Raw genomic sequence first — 23,235 nt, 5'->3', positions numbered from 1 at the left:
CGCCACGCTGCCGCCCTCACCGCCACCAGCTCGAGACCACAACGCACCACATTATACTATACTGACTAAAGTCTCAAACGACATCATCAATGCACTATCTTTGGGAAATACTTTGGAACTGGCACTTTGGAACTTGCACTATTTTATAACTCGTAATCAGCGATGATAAATAGTTGGACAAAGTCAACGAAACCGGAAACGCGTAGTATTTTTGGGTATGATGATGAGATAACACTCGGCGTGATGCGATTGCGAGCAAATCGTTTTAGTGAGTAGTAGGGTCGCGGCGCGAGTGTCGTGCGGCGGCGTGTGTGGGGTGAGCAGAGCGGCGAGCAGGGCGTGCGCCGGGGCGTGGCCGCGCAGGCTCCGCCCCGCGCACAGCTTAATGGATGTGACAATACGACGCTCCCGAACAGTTGATATAATAGTAATCTGTGTATCCCTCCCTATAAGTTGTAATCTGTTATAATGAAACGCGTACGTATGTAGTGCGGAGAGCGCCCGCCGGGCTGCTCGCCGCCCGCCCGTTAACTGCTCGTAGTGAGCATCCTGCATAACGCTGTGTATTTGACAATAATCTACTTTCCTTTCAAAATATACCATTTGCATACACACATTAATTACAATCAACACTTGCTATAGTCTTTTTAAAAAAATATCAAGAAAATATATTTTTTGTTACCTTGAATGTCTAAAGAGTACGAAGAGAAACAAGAAGCATGCATACTCTTAGCAAATTAACTGTTATTATTTTTATATTAATAATTTTTATATTAAGCTCTATAATTTTTCAGCTTTTCTATATACTGAAAATGTATTTAATATTATCTGATGATTATATCAAAGTTCTTATGGATCTCTGTAAATAAAGGTGCTCTTTATATAGAAAATACCTCCCACACATGTCACGGGACCGCGACACAGGCTTTTTGTGATAATTGTGAAGACGGAGGATTAGCAAACTTGTACCTAACAACGAACAAATTGAATGACTTGTTTTGTCAAAAGTTGCGCCTGCGGCGTTCACGACGCGTTCGCCTTTTTGCAGCTTATGAGAATCGTATAACAATACCTAATACTCGCACACTAACACACAGCTCCTATTATACGGATAAAGGGTAAAAAAAGGTTTTGTCATTTAGTAAGAGGAATCGAAATAGATGTTATTAAATACGAAATTTGGAAAAAAATAAAAAAAATCCGCAATACTACATTTGTTACATGAATATCGACAAAATTCGGTCTATGTTTTTTGTTAGGGATGAAAAGATCATTGCATCAAGTCATTATCATCTTAACAGTTAATGAAAAAGATCCTATTTAAACTTCTCAAATATTGTATGTAGCTAAGTAGATCATATTGATCTGAAAATAGTGAAACATTTTCATTTTGTAGAGTCGGATCCAGGCGTCAGTTAGAATTATCTCGTAATGACACGCAGGCCATTAGCGAAGTAGGTATGACCTTACATTAACAATGTCCGTTTATGCGTGTCGCGGTGTCCGCGGTCCGGGGGCGGCCGCGGCGCTCGGCAAACATTGACAAAGCTGGGAGCGAAACCCGAGCGCCGCTCTGTTTGCCTGTAATTGATGTAATTAGTCGTGTCGCCCAGCTGCTCCCGACGAAACCTCCGATCTAATGTTTGAACAGTTAATATGATACTTTTACGAACCGGAAACATCTTTACGGTGTTCTATTCCGGCAAATATTGGTCACTCGACGATGCGTGACAGTAAGTCAAGATTACCTGTAAAAATCAAGATTTTTTTTCGACTAGATCAATGCAAACAATTTGAAATTCGTTTACAAAACGACATCAGTAAACAGAGGCTTACTACCTTAGTTCCTAAAATCACATTGGTTGTTATTCTGTTGAAACACGTGTAGATAAACTGGTTTGATGCGTCGTAAAGTTGTCGAGACTGATTTGAACTACCATATGGTAAATAGAAAATGTCAGCGATAATTACGCAAACTCTATGTGTTTATAGCACAATTAAACAGACCGCAGTCCCACTTGAAACACTTCTATGGTACATCAGAAAGAGCAAAAAGTTATACACTAGACTTCTTAAACAGAATACTGTATAGCTGTTTCAGACAAACTTAATTAAAACACAAACTTTAGTTACGTCTCTACGATGCTTGGCTTACATCTGCTCTCGATCAACAATAAATATCGATTTCAGTATTAATATCCCAAACATATTGTGTCACTGTGGGATGCAAATGTAAATACACGGCTTCATATCGGATTGGTACTGTGCTCGGTAAATGTCGCCGATTTGTTTCGCTGTGACGGTAAGCAGCTGGCAATCCCTCTGATGCGAGCCAATGCAAAATTAACTCTATATAATACGACGATTATCCGCGTATGACTTAATACAGGACACACACAAAGGGCATAAGCATGAAAATAGCTAACAATGGCCGGGATTATCCGGGGCTAACCTCCTGATTGCCAACAATGTGTTGTTCAAACCACGTTTGCTATGCCCAAACATTACATATCCAGTTCTACACATGCGAACAACATTACAATGCAATAAAGCTTGATACTAAATCGTACAGTTTTTATTTATATTTTTTTTATTTATACACAATATTATTATTACATTTGGAGTTTGCGAAAACTTTTAATTTAGCTAAGCTGGCTTTGTACAGATAAAAACAGTTGGGCTTGATTCCAAGAATGTGTATGTGTGTATTTTTCAAATATAAGAACAACACTAATTTAAATGTATTTAGAACACTTCGCAGAAGTCATTTGTTTTTTATTTCAAATGTTATGAATATTACTTTGTATTATTAGTAATTTTAATGACAGCTTTCAATTTCCTATTTCAAATATGTAATAACATATTTAAAAAGAATTTCAGTGATCTATTAACACATAATTATGTATGTAAACTAGTATGAATAACTGTTGAAGCAATCTAAACTTATAAGAATTGTGTGTGTTCAAAAAATGAATTTGGCAGCATGTGTGTAATACTTATCGTACCTTCCTACATTTATGAAGAGATTTAATCCTAAGAATATAATGTTACAGTGATAATAGTGTTAGCAAAGCACGTCGGTAACAAGATTGAGTGATGTAGGGCTAGGCTTCTTAGCGCCTAATTCCCTTAAGCACGGCGCCCTGAATGCGCTAAGAGCATTAGTGCTACTGGGGCTCCGGTCGTGTTCTATTACTTTATACTAAACACCCATCAACATTATGTAGGCCGTGCGTTCCTGCTAAAGTTTCTTATAAGAAATGTTACTAGGTTATAAGTAGGTCGTAACTATCTACAGATATCCATCGAATTATGTCACAGAGATTATATTTGAGTAGACATTGGCATTCTAAATTTTAAACGAAAACTCTTGTTCTTTCTTTCGATTACTTAGATGACAGAGATGTGAATGACTCATAAAGTGTCACAGAAATCGTAAAATACTTCTTGAAACTACATGAAATCAAAAATCTGAAAGTCAGGTAGTTGGTTTGCGATTACGAATTTAATTGTACTGGATATTAGATTTCAAATATTGACAATAAAAAAGTCACGAATGTTTGATTATCTAAGTAATGTAGTTTTAGACAAGCTTAATAAACGACTGTCACCTTGCGTAACATTTCCAACATTTCGTAGACAACATTTTATGCGGTATCAGAATAGATAATTAATATCAAAACTTGAATGAATTTAGAATTTAATTATAACTCATGCACTAACAATGGTTGTAAAAAGATAATATTTAAGAATTCTATACGATCCAGGACGGCTCAGTTAACTTTCACAAAGTTATTTAATAAAAAGAAGATCATTTACCTAGGACATATTATCATTCAGCTATTGAATCTTATACATGAAATGTTCGTGTATCACCTAATTAGGTATCGTCAATCTTCATTGAGGTATCGCCTTATGAAAAAAACCTTCTTATTTATCCCGTAGCATTAAAAACTAAAAACAGTGAAAAAGCGAGACATCAAGCAAAGTTGACTTCTTAAACAGATTGAAAAAGGCTGAATACGTATCTACTTTTTATCAGAGAGGTTCAGAAATTACATAATGTGTAAATCTTCTATGTTTAGCGAAAGTTCATCAGAAGGCCAGAAGGCCACGGGAACCTTGATCGGCGACCGGCGCGGCGCTCTTTTGAAACTGAACCTTTAGAAAAGTGTTCAATAGACCGCGACGATCATGAACTTATACATAGCGAGCGAACATAGCTAATTTATAAGAGAAAACCAGTTTTTATTATGTGGTATTTAAGTATGTACCTACATAATAAGTTTATTAAATTAAAATTCTTGTTGAAATCATTTTTGTAATGATGCCGCGATGGTCTTCCTTTTTGAGTTAATGCATAGTCTCTGAAACATAGCTTGGTAGAGAAAAAATACTTGTAGCTCGAAAAAAATATGTTAGAGTGCTACACTAATAAGTTGCAAAAGTAAAATTAAAAACCCTATGATGAGAGATGTGTAATTACTTGGGTTTAACGACCGCAACTCGCAAAGCCGTCGCTAAGGAGTCGTGTTGAAAGTAGGTAATAAGAAACTAATACGCTGAGTAAATAGGTAATCATTTTTTTTTCACAATTACCTATTCAAATAAAAAAAGTTGAAACGTTGCATCTGTTCCCAATTTGCAGGATGAATTAAATTAAAAGGCAATACAATAGCAAACTAATAACCAATAGTAAGCACCTACTCCATTATTATACTTAAATGAAGGAATTGTGTAATCTATTAACACTGAACGTTACAGCGCTGCAGCGGTCTTAATTAAAATATGTCACCGTCTCTTGCACACTGCGCTCTTACAGTAATGTATTGCAATACATTTGTCTCAACTGAAATCTATTGAAAAATTCAAGGACAAGTAATCTAAGTATACAATAGACAATGTACCAATGTTATAATATCTGTTATTTCCACACAAAACAGCGCTTAGCCCACATAACATACATACTTTTCTATAAAATATCGAGTGTTTACAAAAGACCGTGATGAACTCATAAGCGTGTATAATCAAACTGAATACTCAAACAGATCTGCATTATGTTGTAAAGATTCCGGACATGGACCAACAAGGGTGAGGATTAACAGTGCTAAGTCATTCGGAAGAATTGTTTAACGCTATCCAAATAGCGGCGTTTGGAACACGAAAAGACCCACTAAGCAGATAATTTCCGATAGAGTCGAGCTCATGAACCGTCAATCAACTGTGTGTTACGTTGAATGAAGATATCTCCGTGGCGAGGTTAACAATACCGCCATTGATGTCGAGGCCTATTCAAATTGATCCAGCGTTGTCTACGCACGCAGTCGACCGGCATGCGGTACTTACTTGAGAATTAAATAACTTAAATATCAAAACTTATTGATAATCGCATACTTACCTGAAACTTGTAGGATAATCTGGACTCCGAGAAATGTCCCGTGTTTCGATTTACAGGCTGTATAAGCAGTCTGTGCTTTCTTTCAAAAAATCTTATAGGTAGACTTCGTTCTCTTAGAAATTTAAGTAAAATAATACATACCTATATTTGGAGATGAATAGAGCCGCTTGTTCCTTCTATAGATTTTTCGTCTTTACCACCTGATTACTGCATGTTTAAACAATAATCAAGAAGCAGTTCGTACAATTTTAGTAAATACATACATTGTTAACGCGAATATTACATACCTATATCAGTTTGCAAAAAAAAACAACACTGGTACCGAACTCATTATTTCATGGTCATGAAACAAGTAACAATACGTCCCTCCATAAATAAAACAAAAAGAACGTCATTGGGGCGTGTTGCGTTAGTTAATGAACACCTTATATCTGCATACAGGGGCGATACAAGCGAGGGTGACGTAGTAGATAATCGCCGAGTAATCTGTGCCCGGGGAGGTCTTTGCCCAGTAGTGCGTGACTGGCCCTCGCACAATCACATGTAACAAACTTAATTAATTCAAATTGTCACTTAAATCATTTTGAGATGATCAAAAAACATCCTACAAATTATCCTGATTGCTGTGAGACTTTAACGGTGTTTATTCGGATCTGGTAATGGTATATTATAATTTTATGATCGAATGCAAATCATTATAATGGGATTTTCTGAAAACCAATCTTATGTTAGCGCCGTATTTTACCCTAAAACATTTTTGTCCTTAAACTATGTAGTTTCAATATTTAATTTGTAGCGATACGTAAATAATGGAATGCAATTAACTTTGTTCTCTAATAAGCAGTACTAATTAGTTGACATTATTTATCCTATTTACATTTTTATGTGCTCACATGTAAATGATTATGTCGCGTTATGAATAATCAAAACGTGTAAGATGTTTTAATGTAAGTAGGCATTATAGAAATCGTTTGGCCGTCTCAATTAAGATCACTAAATTACGGTCGCCTGAACGGAAATAACAATTGGCTCTACCTAAACATCCGACACAAAACTTAGTCACTGGTTTATTTTAATTTGTCCATGAACTAGTGCAAGCGCTTGCGGAATAATTTCTCCACCGCTGTAGACGGTGCACTACAACTAACTGATATAAATAGGCAATCAATGTATCAGAGGTCAGTCACAACCGGACTTCCTCTCAGGATCTACCTTCAGAGGAAGTACAACAATTAGAGAAGGAGTACACCTCTACTTGAATCATGAAGGTGCTTCTAGTATTCGGCGTGCTGTGCCTGGCCGCCTTGTGCGCCAGCTACGAAGCTAAGGACGAGGACCAGGCGGTGGCTGCGTCCGGACACCACCACGAGCATGGCGGCGGGCACGAGCACCATGCCCACCACCATCACGAGCACGGCGGCAAGGGACACAAAGGACACAAGGGACATCACCACCACCACAAGGGTGATCACGGTCACCATGGCAAACATCACCATGAAGGACACCACCACGAACATGGCGGCGGACACAAGAAGCACTGGGACGAGCACGACCACCACGGTGAACACCACGAACATGGACACCACCACAAGGGAGAGAAACACGGCCACAAGGAGCACCACGACAAGGGAGAGCACGTCGACGGGTACCACAAGAAGTACCACAAGGATCACTTCCACAAGGACCACCACTTCCACGACGGACACCACCACGAAGGCAAACACCACAAGCACGGACATCACCACAAACACCATGAAGGTCATGGCGGTCACCACAAGAAGGGCGGTCACCACCACTCCGGCCACCATGAGGGCCACCACGGCAAACATGGCCACCACGACAAGCACCACTACGACGAAGACCACCACGGCCACAAGGGACACCACGGACATGAAGAACACCACCACCACCACCATGATCATGGCAAGAAGGGAGGCCACGAAGACCACAAACACTGGGGCTTCCACCATGGAAAACATTAACGCTTTAATGCAGACTTGTTGTTATGAATTACTGTTAAACATGGAAATTGTTATTGTTGTTTATATTTTTATACGAAGTAAATAATTTTTCACAAAATAAATATTTGAGTATTCTTTACATCCCATCCCACCATTAGTTGCATAATATTTGAAAACAATATATTAATTTCAACCATAAAGGTTTTAACATTACTTTGGTTTCACAGATTTAACAAGTCGTTTAATTAACATTTTACAAACTAATAGTAAAAAGGATTGCAACTTATAAATGGACTTGGATAAGCATAATTATGCATGAAGCTGAGCTAACCATGAAAAAGGCCATGACGACAAACTTTGACCATAAACCCATCCAAGGCAAGCCGAACAACCTTGATAACTGACTAATATATTTTTATTAATCATTATTGAATATATTTATTACATAATACATACATCAGTAATTTTCTAATGCTGTTAAAACTCTGGAAGCTGTTCTTTTATTGGTTTTTGATTTGTCTTAAGATAAGACTAGACTAGTCTTTAGATTAAGGGATACAGTATCATTGTGTTAAAACGTATTGGGCAGAAATCTGCTATTATGTAGAATTATACATGAGGTACATCAAGTACATTACAGACTGAAAGCTTAACTGAATACAGTTTGAAAAAACATGAGAGTATTTTATTGCTCTCGTTAATGTAATAGTAATTAAACTTGATAAATGTTGGGTTAACAAAACACGAATATGTAACATAGAATGGATACCTTAACCGTCTTGAAGAAAATAATCAATCTAGATAAGTATGGGTACTTTTGTGAAGTTCATGAATAAATGTGAAGCTCTAAAATATTAAAAATTTCAGGAAATTACTAACTACTTCTATTATTACGAACGCGAGTGTTAATCTAAAGTAAAAACTTGATTGTATAGCTAAGTATAACACATCGATAATCGATTATAAGTAGATAATCATCATCCTAGCCTTTTGCTATGTTGGTGCGCCTTCCATTCCAACCGGATGCAACTTGTACTAGTGTTTTACAAGGTGCGACAGTCTAAGTCACCTCCTCAGTGACATGGGTAACACGACACTAGTTACCCAGACTTTCCAGCTTCTTACGACCCGTAAAGACTGTCAAAGATAAGTAAATAACATGCCTTCTGAAACACAGAGGAACAAGTTATAACATAGATGGTTACCCATCCTTGGACCGACGGTAACAAACGTAGCTTTACCTGTGGTCGATCAACGTGTGCATTTGTTGTTTAGCCATGAAGTCTAAAATATTTTTTTTATGTAGGTATCTACTTCGAAAAATATGAAATTAGTAACAAATAATTATTTATTGACTGCGCGATGGGGAGTGATTAATTTTGTAAATAGGTAGGTATTTGAAGACTCAGTGCACCTGAATATTACAAGAAGGCCATGCTGAGTATAGTACCGTCACCTTATTATTTTATGACGTTGCGGTACGTCTTCCTTATACTTTAAGGTATAAACTAAAAGCGAACTATTTAATAATGTTGAACTATTTATTAATGATGATTTCTTAAATGATAATATTGTTAATTAAATAAGATGTAAAATATAGATATATATCTAAAAAAAAATATGTATTTTAAAATTCCTATATTATATAATTTGAAGTCTTTTTCCAGTTATACTGTTTGCATGCCTTATGGTAAAATGTACAAGGTTCCTAATGTTTTTTTCTGTAACACCACTAAATGTATATTTGATACCTGAATTTTGTGCAAATAACGATGTTTGAGTTTGAGTTTACGGATGTATAACTTTGACCGTTCAATTCTCTACTTGTTAATAGTTTTAGATAACATAAGGTCATGTAAACCATTGGTCCTTAAGGCTAAACTATATTTTGGACCATCAAACCTATAACTTTAGTTCTTAAGTTATAAAGAAAACAGTTCTTGCTTACGTATACAAATGTTCAGAAAAGATTTGATAGAAAAGTTAATGAATAGGATGACAATTATATAAGTTCTCTATTGGCGGTTGCTACTCACCTAATTACCTAGGTACCTAATCAGTCCGTGTAGATAGGTACAATTAAGATCCGAATCGAACGAACAAACGTTTTCTTAGTTTGATTCGGTTCTCAATGCAATCTCCAGTGCTTAGTTCTGTACCATAGTTTTATCGACTTAACTACATGTCCTCATGTAATATCTAAATTAAATCATTAAGCTCGTTTTTAAAACATTCTTGTTTAAGTCATGTCAGCGTATACCACATACAAACCAAAATAAAAGTTTATGTATTATACCTATGTACGTAGAATCCTGCCTGTTATTTTCTCCTAAAACTTTTTAGCTAAATAAGCTAACCTCAGTCCTTTCTAAACAAAGCTACGTAATTAATGATACTTCTTCCAGGAAGAACGAGCAAACTATGAATAGAGTAGTTGGTAGACGGGCTATTTACGAAACGAATCATTCAAGTTATGATAAGGCTAACCAACCTCTTGATTGATTGGATTGTTTACAGAGATAATTACCTTAAGGTACTTTTTTTGCGTAGGCCGTTGACATGTCGCAATGCAAAGCGTAACGCCGTCTGAGTTCGCCGCTGGCGTCCTTGCCTCTTGGTTTCACCGACTGCAACCCGCAAATTTAATGATATAAAATGCTGCCACTGGCAGTTGACAGACAGTTCAGTCCAAGTATTCAAATCTACAACAATTAGAGAAGTGAAACAATAAGCATGAGGTCGCTAGTCGCCCTTGCAGTGTTAGGATGCGTAGTAGTAGCTTGCTCCAGTCGAGAAGTAGAGCAAGGTGACCTGGTAGCCGCTGCCAGCCATCACGGGCATCATCACGAAGAAGGCGGAGGCAAGGAGCACCATGCCCATCATCATCACGAACACGGTGAAAAGGGCCACAAAGGCCATAAAGGACATCATCACCACCACAAAGGCGAACATGGTCATCACGGCAAGCACCACCACGAAGGACATCATCACGAACACGGAGGCCATCACAAGAAGCACTGGGATGAACACGATCACCACGGCAAGCACCACGAGCATGGACATCACCACAAGGGCGGCAAGCACCATCACAAGAAACATCACGATAAGGGTGAGGAAGTAGAAGGATACCACAAGAAATACCACAAGGACGAGTACCACAAAGACCACCACTTCTACGATGACCACCACAAGGAAGGCAAGCACCACAAACATGGTCACCACCACGGACACCACGAGAAGAAAGGAGGACATCACAAGAAGGGCGGTCACCACCATTCCGGCCACCATGAAGCGCACCATGGTAAACACGGACACCACGACAAGCATCATTACGACGAGGATCACAAGGGACATAAGGGACACCACGGACACGAAGAACACCACCACCACCACCATGACCACGGCAAGAAAGGTGGTCATGAAGACCATAAGCACTGGGGTTTCCACCATGGCAAGCACTGATATAATTACTGATAAGATGTTATTGTTAACTTTGTTATTTTATGCATGTAAATAAACGAAAGCTTATTTAATACGTATTTTGACTTAAGATTTTTAACTTATACGTATTGAAATGAAACTACTTTTACGGATTTTTTCGCGGTTTAATTTTAGATGACGGTCTGCCCGTGACCATGATACCTGCAAAGGTTTCGAGACGTCGGAAACTAAAATCTAAAATTAAACCGCGAAAAAATCCGTAAAAGTAGTTTCATTTCAATGTCTAACATTCGCGTAAACCTAAGAAACTTATACGTACTTTAAACTTTCAATCGACAACAACTCAAGAAAATGAGCAACACTATTATTATCAGTCATTGTAACGGAACTAATTCAGCTTAACCATAACACGATGTCGTCACAACCGAAGCCGCAGTCCGCAGCGCCGGCGCAGAATCATTCATCCAGAAATCAGCATTGGCTATTGCTAAATGACGATCTGTCGACATCAGATGAAAGCGATCTTATCTATAAATTCAAAGAGCGGAAACTACATTAACACTGTGTTCGTAACTTTGGTGACGGCTACGTCTTGAGGTGAACCAGACAAAGTAAGTGCAATATATATATACATGTTACTTCAACTTTACACTGATTAGTAACTTTATAAAAAACGACATCCCTGTTATTTTTCCCAGATGCGGCTTCTTCTTTCATTACAAATATTGGCGTGCGTGGTAACATTCACGCACGCTCGGATTGTTGCTGAATCAAAAGGAGAGAAAGATAATGCACCCCAAGATGCAGCTGAAGTGGCTGCACCTACTGGTGTTGACCTATCTGCAGCCGGCAGTGAGCCCTCAGATCAAGCAATAGCGGGAACCGAACACAAGAAAGCTAAAGAGAGCCATCATGAGGAGGGCGGAGGTCATGAGAAACATGCCCATCACCACGAAGAGCATGGTGATAAAGGTGAAAAGGGCTACAAGTCACATCATCATCACGATAAAGGCGATCACGGACACCACGCGAAACACCATCATGAAGGTCATCATGATGAACATGGCGGCCACAAGAAGAAACACCACGACGAGCACGACCACCACGGCGAACATCATGAAGCCGCGCATGGACACAAGGGAGGAAAATTCGGCCACAAAAAAGGACACAAGAAAGGTTCCAAAACCACCGGATTCCACCATAAATCACACAAAGACGAATATCATAAGGAACATAAGTTCTACGACGACTTCCACAAGGGAGGCCATCATCACAAACACGGCGACTTCCACGGACATCATGATAAGAAGGGAGGTCACCACAAGAAAGGCGGTCATCATGAAAAGGGTCATCATGAGAAACATCATGGGAAGAAGGGCCACCACGACAAAGGACACTACGACGAAGACCACAAGGGCCACAAGGGTCACCACGGTCACGAGGAACATTTTGCACATCACCACGACCACGGCAAGAAGGGAGGACATGCCGGCGGTAAGGAGCATGGGTACAGCCACGGAAAGAAATCGTAAAGATAAAATAAGTAATCTAAATGATTATTTGTTAAATTATATTGTTATTTGTGTTGTTATATTTCGAAACAAGTCATTGTATATAAAAAATTACGTAAGACATTATTAATTTAAAATAAAAATATTTACATTGCGTAGTCACCTACATTTTTTACCTAGTATAGATAAACTAGCCCAAACAATCTGTTTTTTTTCTGCAATATTTTTATTGTATAGCTTCTGGCAAGCTACAAAACATTAACAACACTATTACATTGCACTAAACTAAAAGACTGCACCATTATGTATATGTATGCATTGTACGTGAAAATTAATGTACTGAATTTAGTCATCATTGAAATGATCAAAGAAACCAATTGTTAAAAGCAAAAAACGACATCTAAACAACATGCATAATAAGGTAACTACTGAAGTTATCAGAGCAAGAAATTACACAATTATTTTATTTTAGAATTTATTCAGTGTAGTTGCATAAGGTTTACAACAAAGCCATAAGTGGAGCAAGATGGTCAAACTCAATCTTTTCAGTAATATTTTTAGTCTTAATGTTTTCATCCTGATTGGCAATAAAGATGAGGTTCCCATCGTCTCTCCATCCATATTTCTTAACCCAGTGCTTCAATGCAACATCTACAAAAAAAAATACAATAAATTTTAGAACATTAAATTATGAATCCGAGACTCATTTGAAGAAAATACACTTCTATTCAATTAATTTTTTAATTACTAGCCAAAATACTTATTTATTCAATATGATACTGACCCTCAATTCCTCCCAGTAGATTAGCAAGGTTGTTCTTATCAATGGTCTGGAACGTGATTCCAACAACATGGCACACAAATTTTCTGATGGAGTCATGGAACCCACTGATTCTGTTACATAGTTCAGGCATCTGGTGAACCCGGTTCCAGAACTGTGCAAAGTCACACTGCTCTAGAATATCAGCCAAATACTTGATTTGTGAAATTGTTTCATTTTCCACCTGAAACAAATATATTTTTTTAAACTATTGAGAAAAATCTTTCATTTACACTTATTCATTATTACTTTAATGTAATTCATCAAGCAACATATTCGCATTTACTTGAGTGGTGTGTTAACACTGGCACAGAATTATAACAATACCAATTAGTATATTTACCACAGATTCAAGAAGCAGACATTTGCACAGAGTGAAATCTGTGTGTGGGAAATTAGTCAAGGCCTTCAATAGGATCTGGCATGTGATATCGGCGTTGAACTTTTCTGGGTTGAACTGATACAGCTTGAGGACTGCCAAATTTGCTTCCAAGTCATATGTGTTCTCTCTTGATTGCATCTCTACATACCTCTCTAAAGTTTGTAGATTGGCAGGGTTGTATCTGAAAAGTATAGCATGTATTGAATAGCAACTCTTTAAGAATTAAATAAACTGTATCGTAAGGTGTGTATGTTTCAGTACAGTAACGTAGCGTCGATGTACGTGAACATAACCTTTCACAGATCAAAAATTAACATCTCTTATTACCTTTCAATACTTTTTAATATTGTTGCAACTGTTTGCTTCATGGTCTCAGCCATTTTTAAGTCTTTTTAATACAATCTAACACAGAAAATAAAAATAAATGTACTACGAGCGTGGCATCAAGAGTTGCAACACGATTGACAGTGACAGCAGACAATGTCATTCAAAGTTTTCATGCTCGCTGACCACAGAAAAAGTTCATATTTTTTGAAAATATGTCTATTACAAAAAATACAAGTTTTCTTTCTTTTGAAAAACAAATTCCAATTTTCTCTAAATGAAGTAAAATGCTTAGCTGAGCTAATTACCTAACCAATTCAAAGACACAAATCCAGTTAGAAATTTATTTTTGATGCAACATTTAATATTAAACCTTTTAATTTTATATGGATCTTGTAGTTCTGAATAAATACTGATATCAGCAAACTATAAATCCTAGGCAATAGTTGGTTAAATTCAGATTTCTTATCAGAATGTAGGTTGAAATTCATTTAATAGCTTATCAAATCCGATTTAAGAAGTAAAAATCCGTCAGTTACAGTCGTTTGACAGTTACTTGACGTTGACACAAATATTAATCGGTGGTGGTTGGAGGTAACTTGTGTTGTCGCTTTACAACAAACTGTAACACGGTGTTTTAACTTATTATTTGAAACACTGGCGCAAAAAATTAAGTTCCATTATATATTATATGAAAAACTGGCATAAACTTAATAAATTGGACGAAGTTCGACGTTGACTTGTTACTTAAAATCGAAGTTAGAAAACAAACAGAAAAATGGATCAAATGCTACCAAGCCCGTATAACATACCTGGGATAGGCACTCCTTTACATCAGCCTGAAGAGGACCAGCAGATCTTGCCAAATGCTATGCAACAGCAGCATCAGCACCAACAACAGCAACAACAACATTCCTTAGCTGCGATGGGTTCATCACCACTTGTCGGATTCGGCTCATCATTAATGGGAACTCCTCAAAGATCAGTTCATACTTACGCACCAGCCGCCAGTTATGCCACACCTCAACAAATGATGCAGCCTCAGACACCAGTAATTATTTTCTATTAGTAATTATATTTGGTTACTATCAGTAAGTCCAACCTTACTTATGGACATTTAAACAATGTGGATTGTTTAACTTTGACAATGATACCAAAAACTACACTTCCAATGTACACTCTCATAATCCCTATCTTGTTGTTATTTTCATGTGTCTTCTTTTTTTAGCAAAACCTTATGTCACCGATGATTACAAGTGGCAGCTTGGCTGGCCAGCAGATGCTCAGTCAAGCCAGTCCAGCACCCATGACACCCATGACTCCACATTCTGCAGACCCTGGCATTTTACCACAATTACAGTGAGTATCAGCTTACAATTATGAAACAAGGTTTCACAATTGGTTTATTTCATCTGATATTATTATTACCAAATTTAATTATTAGTCTCTTGGATATTCAAGTTGGACAATGATATGTTTGTCTTATTCATATGCCATGTCAAGCAAAGCACACACAAAATGTTTTATTGCAATCTTTAAGGAAAAAGTTTGGTGCTTTAAATTTCTCAGATTACTAAATCTAAGTAGGTATACCATTACTTATCTTTGTAATTTTTCTTTCAGAAATATTGTATCAACTGTCAATCTAAATTGTAAATTAGACTTAAAAAAAATTGCTTTACACGCAAGAAATGCAGAATATAACCCAAAGAGATTTGCTGCAGTTATTATGAGAATACGAGAACCCAGGACTACAGCTTTGATATTTTCATCAGGCAAGATGGTGTGCACTGGTGCCAAGAGTGAAGAAGATAGCCGACTAGCGGCCCGAAAATATGCAAGAATTATACAGAAACTTGGTTTTACAGTAAGTTTGTTAATTAAAATAAATACAGAAATTAAATTAAAATCTTGTTGTAAAACATTAAATAACATGTACTTTTTTAATTTTTAGGCAAAATTTTTAGACTTTAAAATCCAGAACATGGTTGGAAGTTGTGATGTAAAGTTCCCGATTAGGCTTGAGGGCTTGGTACTCACACATGGTCAGTTCAGTTCTTATGAACCCGAACTATTCCCTGGACTGATTTATAGAATGGTAAAACCAAGAATAGTATTATTGATCTTCGTGTCTGGAAAGGTGGTCCTAACAGGAGCAAAAGTACGAGAAGAAATTTATGAGGCCTTTGATAATATATATCCCATATTAAAAAGCTTTAAAAAGCAATAATGTTTATGTTGTATTATTTAAGTGAATTAAATAAATTTTGTTCATATTTTTTAAATTTTATATTTTGTTTTTATTTCATTTTAATTCGAATCGTACTACATCAGTATACATGAATGATTACAAACTTCACAAAGAGCCGATTAGTAAAAATTATAATATATGTGAAAATACCAGTATCAGGCACATAAAAGATTCGTACCAACGAAATAGACTGTAACTTAAAACGCCTTTTCATATATAAAATGTAATGTAGGCTCAGCGTAGCTTAAATACTGGATACGTAGAAGGGCTCCTCAAAAGCCTAGAAATTGAAGTGAGTCGTAAAGTTTTCAGAAAAATAATCTGTCAACAACTGACAGCTGAAGAAGTAAAAACAAGTTTCCTAATCGAGTGCTGGAACTTATTCTCAGTTTGCATTAATACACAGGTTTTTTTACTTTAAATAAAAGTATAAAATATATCGTCATGATTCGGTAATTTTTTTTAACTCGTACTGGTCTTAATCGAAATGTGCGAGTACTTGTAATTATACACACTTACCAATGAAACCGTTTCAGTGACTGTTTATAAGTGTAAAAGTATTCGTGTAAATAACAATATGAGGTCCGACATAGAAAAGGAAGCCGGAACATGGCTTCTAAAACGTTATGGACAGTTTTTTAAGACCCAATATCAAGATCTTACTGGCCCACTAAAAGGCGACTACTGGGAAGAAAACAGGACATTTTTGCCGATACAAGTAGCGATGTCATCAAATGAACTCATACAAATTACAGATTTAGTATCGTCAGATAATACTTTAATGACGAAAGTATTAAGTGTGCTGTCTTCTTTGTGTGTCGAAGTTGTGGCTTTAAAAAAGGAAGCATTTGAAAAGTATGTTTATCTTTTGTAACACTTTATATACATGTAGAATAAATAAAATTGTACAATAATAAATGCATCTTCCTTCCATCAATCTCTGTCAGTCTCTAATTATGAACTAAGACACTGAATTAACTAAATTAAATATAAAAAAACAATATATTTTTACAGCCACTGTTAATTACCAGATTTAAATACATATTGTGAGCTTTTAAGAAGTTAAAAATGCATGCTTTTATTTGAAACTATTTAAAAACAAAAATATTAATCAATACCTTATTTGCACAGTTCCTTAACAAATTGTTAATGTTTTAATGTTTTGCAGGCATTTTATTTTTTTATCAGTGTATGAAGAGTACAATAGCAATGACATTGGCAAACAAATGGAATCAATTTGTGGACTGAGTGCATTTGCTACCCGCTGTGATGATGTTCTGCGTAACCTCTGCAGCCAAGTGTTTGCTGTTTTTACTAAGAGTGCCATTAATATTAGTAAGTTAATCCTACATTATTTTAGAAGTATTTTTTGTAACATGATAAAGAACAAATTGTTTTAGTCAAGTTGCATTCTTACATTAGCATAGCATAGCATAGCATAGCATAGCATATTCCATTCTTACATTCTTGTAAGGTACTTTAGAAAAGGTCTTGGTTTCTTGGTTTAACTTTTTACCCAAACATGTTAAATAAATAGATAAGATTTATTTCAGTGGTACATTTGATTTGGTTATCTTTATTGCCGTTTACAGTACAAATTCTTTGCAGTTGATTATTTATTTTTCAATTGACTATTTAGACAAAAAGACACCATGATTGTTTACCATTTTTAAGAACCTAAGGAAATGTGTTCCATGTAATGAAAAAACCTTTTTTTTCAGATGGGATTCAACTCCACTTCATAATCAACCACATTGGGGAATTATTTACCATTATCATATTACTTGAAGTTTTGATATCAAATACTTCATTAATAAGCAACTGGAATAAATATTGCAAATCCATAAAATCATTCAACAAAACACCAGAAAATCTAGACTTAACACAAGAAAAGTTCCAGGCCATGGTTGGAGCTTTAAATAATATTACAAAAAAAATAATGAATGATGACATTGTCCAAAAGAGTCTCAATAACCTGACAGTGCTAAGAGGAAGTCTGGTTGATAAGAATTGTTCTTTAGTCACTTCAGAATTCAGTCAATATTTGAAACAGGCTATAGTAAACTTGGACAAATTAGTACAAGAGCAGCCTAATGTTAACAATATGTACAAATGCATTAAAGTTAATGGTCTTTATGTACTATCATCACATTTATTTGGTAACAGTGACAAGAAAATTTTCAGGTCTTTATTAGATTTGAATACAAAGGTGAGTTGCAAGATGACATGGTGCCTCTATTGAATTCAGTAAAAATGTGTCTCACTTTCTCTCAAAATAAATTTATTTCCATTGTAGGCTTTCCCTACAATTGAAATAAAGTTTACAGAAAAAACTCTAATCTCACAAATTGCTTACTTTCTTGCTACTGAATCTGGAATATTTTAACAACTGAATATTTTAGGTTCCTGTACTGTTACATACTCCTGTGGTCTGCTATCTGTCTGTTCATTTGTCACCAGGCTGTATCCCATTAATTGTTATAGCTAAATAGTTGAAATCTTCACAGATGGTGTATTTTTGTTGTCTCTATAACAACAAATAAATGAGTTGTTGCGCTCATACACAAGATGGCCTTTACGTGTTAAATTTTTCTTTTAGCCTATTTGTTTGACGCCGCGATTGGCGTGAATCCTAATAATATTTTTTCCTGTGTTGTTTTTCAGGCACACAGCATTCATGTTATCGGAACAACAATTTGGTTTCCGGAACAATTTCTTCAACGGCACGTGGCCTCGCAGTGGGCAAAACATGATAAAATGTCACAGTCTATGATCAAAGCACGCCAAGCTTACATTAGTATGAAGAAAAGTAATTTAGTAAAGGACATTACGAATCTTCACTTCCTGTGCACACAGTGGGTGCTTAATGTTGAAGAGACATTTTCTTCCAACAATCATAAGCTCAGTGCTGCTGAAATGAGCATGCATGCGAAAATACTTCTGGAAGGTCTGGACATTGCATCCAGCACAAACCATTCAGTGCTGACGTTGATCAACTTGCATCTTGCACTTGGTATACCACTGCCTAAGAGTATGTTGATCACATTGTTTGAAATTATGTATATGTTAAAGACTTTAGGTAATGCGCTATCCCGCAATCGAAATCAAATTATTATATCTATAAATATGGTACTGCAGCATTTAATATTTCAATCTACGTCATCTATACTAGAAGTCAAAAAATCCTTGATGACTGATAAGAATTATGCTAATAAAAGGCTCGACGAGTTGACTTGTCTGGTGATAGCTGAGAGAGCTCTAAAGGGAGCATCAACTATAGAAAGGAATATAGCAGCCCATGTTGCTTTAAGTTTTGTACCAGATTCAACCTACTTAGAAGACAGTTATGTCAGGCTTGGCAAATTGCTTGACAAGATTCAATCATTATCAAATTTTATGGATACCATGGAAAAGTTATGCAATTGCTCCTGGTTGTTGTGGCACCAAAATATAATTCCAATTTATTTCGAGCAGAACTTCAGCATGCAATTAAATTCATTAAAACTAAAATATTTTTTGATGGTTTTGGAAGACTGCATTGTATTACTACACAAAACCGATAAACAATACGACATAATAAAATTTCAGCAATTTCTTAATAATATGAAATCAATGATCGAGAAAGAAGTTATACAGAGCACCAGTCAGAATATAGAGACCAACTTACGTCTACATATTCATTCACATTTGCAGCTGGACGTAATTAATCCATTTACATTTGAAATGACTAAGAAACTGCTGTTAGTCGTAGATAATTTCAGAATCCAATGTCTTTACATGTCCATAGTCCCATCTGTTGAACATTACCTATCTACAATGTACTACAATTTAACAACAGTTGTTTTGTCAGATTGGAAAACTTATGGCGAAATGCGACAAATGGCAAAATTTAAATTCAATTTAAATACTGTTCAAGATAATTTACCAACTCAGACTTTAGAACAGGGTTTGGATGTGTTAGAAATCATGCGAAACATTCATATATTCGTGTCCAAATACTTGTACAACCTGAACAACCAGATTTTCATAGAGAAAAGTAGTAACAACAAACATTTGAATTCTATTAACATCAGGCATATTGCAAACTCCATAAGGACTCATGGTACTGGAATTATGAATACTACAGTGAATTTTACATACCAATTCTTAAAGAAAAAGTTTTTTATATTTTCTCAATTCATGTTTGATGAACATATCAAATCAAGATTGGTAAAAGATCTGAGGCTTTTAAAAGAGACTGCTGCCACCAACGGAAATATGTATCCCTACAAGAATGCTGAGAAATTTAACAAAGGCATACGTGTCTTAGGATGCAATGACGATGGACAAAGCTATTTAGATTTGTTTCGCGACTTGATAAGTCAAATTGGAAATGCAATGGGATATGTGAGGATGATTAGGTCGGGAGGTCGCCACTGTTGTTCGGATGCAACATTGTTCTTACCAAATCTGGATAACGTCGTGTCTTTCAAGGAAATGTGTGAGGAGAGTACTCTTGGACCCGGAACAATTAAATCTTCAGAAAACTTGGATCATAATATTAATGATTTGATATCAAACTTCATTCAAGGCACGGAATATTTTAAACTCCTTGTTGACGTTTTTGCGCCAGTTTTTCGTAATCCTAAAAACGTTCATCTGAAGAACTTCTACATTATCATTCCACCATTATCTTTGAATTTCGTTGAACATATGATACTGTCTAAAGATAAAATGTCGAAGAAAAATAAGGTCGGTGCTGCATTTACTGACGACGGCTTCGCAATGGGAGTTGCCTATATTCTTAAATTATTGGATCAGGTACTAAAATATATATGTATATTTTGTATGTTGTACTTATAGCTTTTTTTTTTTTGTTTAATTCGTTTTTCATTTTCAACTATTTCAGGATACTAATTTTGAAGCACTTCATTGGTTTGACTCAATTTGGAAACATATTAGTAATGAAAGAAAACTACTTCAGGAGCAGCAAGACAAGGGCTCTGTGCAATTACAACAGGCTTTAGCACTCACTGAGAAAAAGTTAAAAACATTGGAGGAAGAATTCAAATTACTGTATTACAGTCTTACAAGTGCAAGAATATTTTTCAAATGATACTATAAGTTTAATAACCATACAATATGTAAACTAGTAATCCTAAGTATAATATGATTAACATTTACCTAAATATGATTTAAAATATATACATAATACAGATAAAATACTATTTATAATGAGATCAATAAAATATATTTTCTATTAAAAATGATATTTTATTTAAATTGAATCATTTGTACTAGCTATAATTTGGTGCATTTGCAGAAGTGCTCCATATTCAAGATGGTTTTCCAAGTATTTGGCATATTTCATGATAGACCCGCCCGCACTCTCGCCTTGAAGATAGGAAACAAGTCTTTTCATAGCTTGGTAGGCCTCCATACTTGATGTGGACTGACAAGCTTTGTGAGCTAGCACTTCAGTGGCTTGCATACTTTCATCCAATGGCCCACAGTAAATACATGGTAGTTTTTTGTCACAAAATATATATTTATCTAGTAAGCTTGGGCATTGATCTATATTTAGTGGTACATTATAAATTTTACACCACCGTGATATACTGTGATCACTCTCAGTATCATCTTTAACATTAAAGAAAAGACTTCCTTCTCCAGGAGGGAATGATAGATTCTGTATAAACTTGGGTGGCACATTGTAGAATGCCATACCAACCATTTGTAAATAATCCAAAAATGATGAATTATCTTTTCCATATGTTAAAGTTCTACTTATTTGTAATCTTCTATAATGATATTTAAAACATTCAACAACCTTTTCCAATATGTTTGTAACATATTGCAGATTATTGGTACTTACTATTCTAATGTTTTCAAAATGTAGATTTCTTATGAAGTGGTCTGGTATATCTAATACCAATGTAACAGATTTTCCTTTAGATACTAATTCACTTTCCCATTTTGTTAAGTAACTAAGAAGTACAGAATAATTTACTTGTGAATTAGCACAGTAATAGTAGGTGACTGGCAAGCTCCTGGCATGTGCTTCCGTTTCCATTAACTCTTTTCCCACAACTGCTGCTTCTCGTTTATCAGTTCCTATGCTATTAACTATAAATAATAATGATACATAGCTATCTCCATGGTGCCCATTTAAATAGCTATTGTAATCCAGATTGTGTGATAAAGCACAAACACCACCAAGGTAAACATCCCTTGAGTCTGAACTTTTGAGAAATCTTTTCCATTCTTCTTTGCCTTTTTCGCTGCACACATTATCACAGTTATATTTTGATATATTGTGCCGACTGCGGAAACTTGACAACCAGTCGTCAATACAAGTGAATTCTTGAGTTAATCCTTTGAGAATATCCATTGCTTTACTACGGAGTTGTTCCTCAGTGACAGTATTTCCACTTTTGAATTGCTGATCAAACCAATCCAGCAGATTTTGTTCTAGATTTAGATTACTAACCTCTTTAAGTAATTTGTATTTCTGTGTATGTTTCTTTATGGTAGTATCCTTCTGTTTGTATATGTTTGTTATAGTCTGGAGATTAACACCATATTCTCTAGCTACATCAGACTTGCATTGACCGTTGTCTAAGGCTTGTATAACTTGTAATTTAAATGTAGCGTCGATTTTTGCTTGTTTTTTCTTAGGGAAACCTGCAATAAAGTCTGACTGATCCTCAAGCACATTTTTCTGACCAGAACTCCAAATTGACATACTTAAATATATAGTTTAAGAATAACAGGTTATTAAATGTAAATATTTAAACACTATTACTTTTAATAAGACCTGTTTAAGTACTAAATACGAGTAAGTTTCCATAAAACATAATGTTGAAAATATCTAACACTCAACCAACACTCAAAGAGACTTGTCAAATTAAACGTCAGATGTCAAAATTTGATAGAACAATGCTGGATTGCCATACGGGCAAAATTCTATTGAGCGAATTACCAAGAAATTACCAAACAATCAACAATTCTGTTTTTTAGGGGTGTAATTTCAACAAAATTAAATCATTACCAGCTTCGAAGATAAATCGTTTAAACACCAATAAGTAAACTATGTCAACACAGGTAGAAGATATTTAGACAATAGCAATCATTATATTTTGATTTAAAAGTGTTTTCAACGTTTTGA

General features: G+C 35.7%; 6 protein-coding genes across 7 annotated transcripts; 4 read left to right on the top strand and 2 right to left on the bottom strand.

Annotated features, from left to right (window-relative positions):
* The first annotated feature begins 5,017 nt into the window (after positions 1-5,017).
* Positions 5,018-7,476, top strand: LOC113497373 (histidine-rich glycoprotein-like). The gene has a single exon (XM_026876911.1). The coding sequence runs from the start codon at positions 6,661-6,663 to the stop codon at positions 7,378-7,380; it is 720 nt and encodes a 239-aa protein (XP_026732712.1). The 5' UTR covers positions 5,018-6,660; the 3' UTR covers positions 7,381-7,476.
* A 1,500-nt stretch (positions 7,477-8,976) lies between these two features.
* On the top strand, positions 8,977-12,473 carry LOC113497417 (histidine-rich glycoprotein-like). The gene is made up of 2 exons (XM_026876964.1): positions 8,977-10,810; positions 11,479-12,473. Exons 1-2 carry the CDS (start codon positions 10,093-10,095, stop codon positions 12,330-12,332), a joined length of 1,572 nt encoding a protein of 523 aa, XP_026732765.1. The 5' UTR covers positions 8,977-10,092; the 3' UTR covers positions 12,333-12,473.
* Positions 12,474-12,769: 296 nt separating this feature from the next.
* LOC113497375 (eukaryotic translation initiation factor 3 subunit K) lies at positions 12,770-13,990 on the bottom strand. The gene is made up of 4 exons (XM_026876914.1): positions 13,841-13,990; positions 13,475-13,694; positions 13,096-13,315; positions 12,770-12,962 (listed from the first exon to the last, which is right to left on the bottom strand). Exons 1-4 carry the CDS (start codon positions 13,891-13,893, stop codon positions 12,811-12,813), a joined length of 645 nt encoding a protein of 214 aa, XP_026732715.1. The 5' UTR covers positions 13,894-13,990; the 3' UTR covers positions 12,770-12,810.
* Positions 13,991-14,394: 404 nt separating this feature from the next.
* LOC113497581 (TATA-box-binding protein) lies at positions 14,395-16,069 on the top strand. Its single transcript, XM_026877171.1, has 4 exons — positions 14,395-14,888; positions 15,066-15,196; positions 15,461-15,704; positions 15,792-16,069. The coding sequence occupies exons 1-4, from the start codon at positions 14,616-14,618 to the stop codon at positions 16,065-16,067; spliced, it is 924 nt and encodes a 307-aa protein (XP_026732972.1). The 5' UTR covers positions 14,395-14,615; the 3' UTR covers positions 16,068-16,069.
* Positions 16,070-16,395: 326 nt separating this feature from the next.
* LOC113497350 (WASH complex subunit 4) lies at positions 16,396-21,256 on the top strand. Of its 2 annotated transcripts, XM_026876879.1 has the most exons (6): positions 16,396-16,540; positions 16,625-16,943; positions 17,257-17,423; positions 17,810-18,297; positions 18,753-20,888; positions 20,977-21,256. In XM_026876879.1, the coding sequence occupies exons 2-6, from the start codon at positions 16,666-16,668 to the stop codon at positions 21,181-21,183; spliced, it is 3,276 nt and encodes a 1,091-aa protein (XP_026732680.1). In that variant the 5' UTR covers positions 16,396-16,540; positions 16,625-16,665; the 3' UTR covers positions 21,184-21,256. The 2 variants fall into 2 exon arrangements, with proteins under 2 accessions (XP_026732680.1, XP_026732679.1); XM_026876878.1 differs by having other exon boundaries at positions 16,396-16,943.
* Positions 21,257-21,320: 64 nt separating this feature from the next.
* Positions 21,321-23,013, bottom strand: LOC113497351 (jerky protein homolog-like). The gene has a single exon (XM_026876880.1). It carries the CDS (start codon positions 22,810-22,812, stop codon positions 21,346-21,348), a length of 1,467 nt encoding a protein of 488 aa, XP_026732681.1. The 5' UTR covers positions 22,813-23,013; the 3' UTR covers positions 21,321-21,345.
* Positions 23,014-23,235: the final 222 nt, after the last annotated feature.

This window comes from Trichoplusia ni, chromosome 9, assembly GCF_003590095.1.
Source record: "Trichoplusia ni isolate ovarian cell line Hi5 chromosome 9, tn1, whole genome shotgun sequence".
Classification (NCBI taxonomy): Eukaryota; Metazoa; Arthropoda; class Insecta; order Lepidoptera; family Noctuidae; genus Trichoplusia; species Trichoplusia ni.
This window is presented reverse-complemented; position numbering and strand designations above follow the sequence as displayed.

What these genes read in the sequence shown, in the direction of transcription:
- LOC113497373 (XM_026876911.1), top strand. Translation starts at nt 6,661, where the DNA reads ATGAAGGTGCTTCTAGTATTCGGCGTGCTGTGCCTGGCCGCCTTGTGC.
- LOC113497417 (XM_026876964.1), top strand. Translation starts at nt 10,093, where the DNA reads ATGAGGTCGCTAGTCGCCCTTGCAGTGTTAGGATGCGTAGTAGTAGCT. An exon ending in GCACTGGGGTTTCCACCATG is followed by an intron (nt 10,811 to 11,478) that starts GCAAGCACTGAT and finishes ATAAAAAACGAC; the next exon opens with ATCCCTGTTATTTTTCCCAG.
- LOC113497375 (XM_026876914.1), bottom strand. Translation starts at nt 13,893, where the DNA reads ATGGCTGAGACCATGAAGCAAACAGTTGCAACAATATTAAAAAGTATT. An exon ending in ATATTAAAAAGTATTGAAAG is followed by an intron (nt 13,695 to 13,840) that starts GTAATAAGAGAT and finishes TATACTTTTCAG; the next exon opens with ATACAACCCTGCCAATCTAC. An exon ending in TCTACTGGGAGGAATTGAGG is followed by an intron (nt 12,963 to 13,095) that starts GTCAGTATCATA and finishes TTTTTTTTGTAG; the next exon opens with ATGTTGCATTGAAGCACTGG.
- LOC113497581 (XM_026877171.1), top strand. Translation starts at nt 14,616, where the DNA reads ATGGATCAAATGCTACCAAGCCCGTATAACATACCTGGGATAGGCACT. An exon ending in TGATGCAGCCTCAGACACCA is followed by an intron (nt 14,889 to 15,065) that starts GTAATTATTTTC and finishes TTCTTTTTTTAG; the next exon opens with CAAAACCTTATGTCACCGAT. An exon ending in TACAGAAACTTGGTTTTACA is followed by an intron (nt 15,705 to 15,791) that starts GTAAGTTTGTTA and finishes TTTAATTTTTAG; the next exon opens with GCAAAATTTTTAGACTTTAA.
- LOC113497350 (XM_026876879.1), top strand. Translation starts at nt 16,666, where the DNA reads ATGAGGTCCGACATAGAAAAGGAAGCCGGAACATGGCTTCTAAAACGT. An exon ending in TAAGAGTGCCATTAATATTA is followed by an intron (nt 17,424 to 17,809) that starts GTAAGTTAATCC and finishes CTTTTTTTTCAG; the next exon opens with ATGGGATTCAACTCCACTTC. An exon ending in TTCTTAAATTATTGGATCAG is followed by an intron (nt 20,889 to 20,976) that starts GTACTAAAATAT and finishes CAACTATTTCAG; the next exon opens with GATACTAATTTTGAAGCACT.
- LOC113497351 (XM_026876880.1), bottom strand. Translation starts at nt 22,812, where the DNA reads ATGTCAATTTGGAGTTCTGGTCAGAAAAATGTGCTTGAGGATCAGTCA.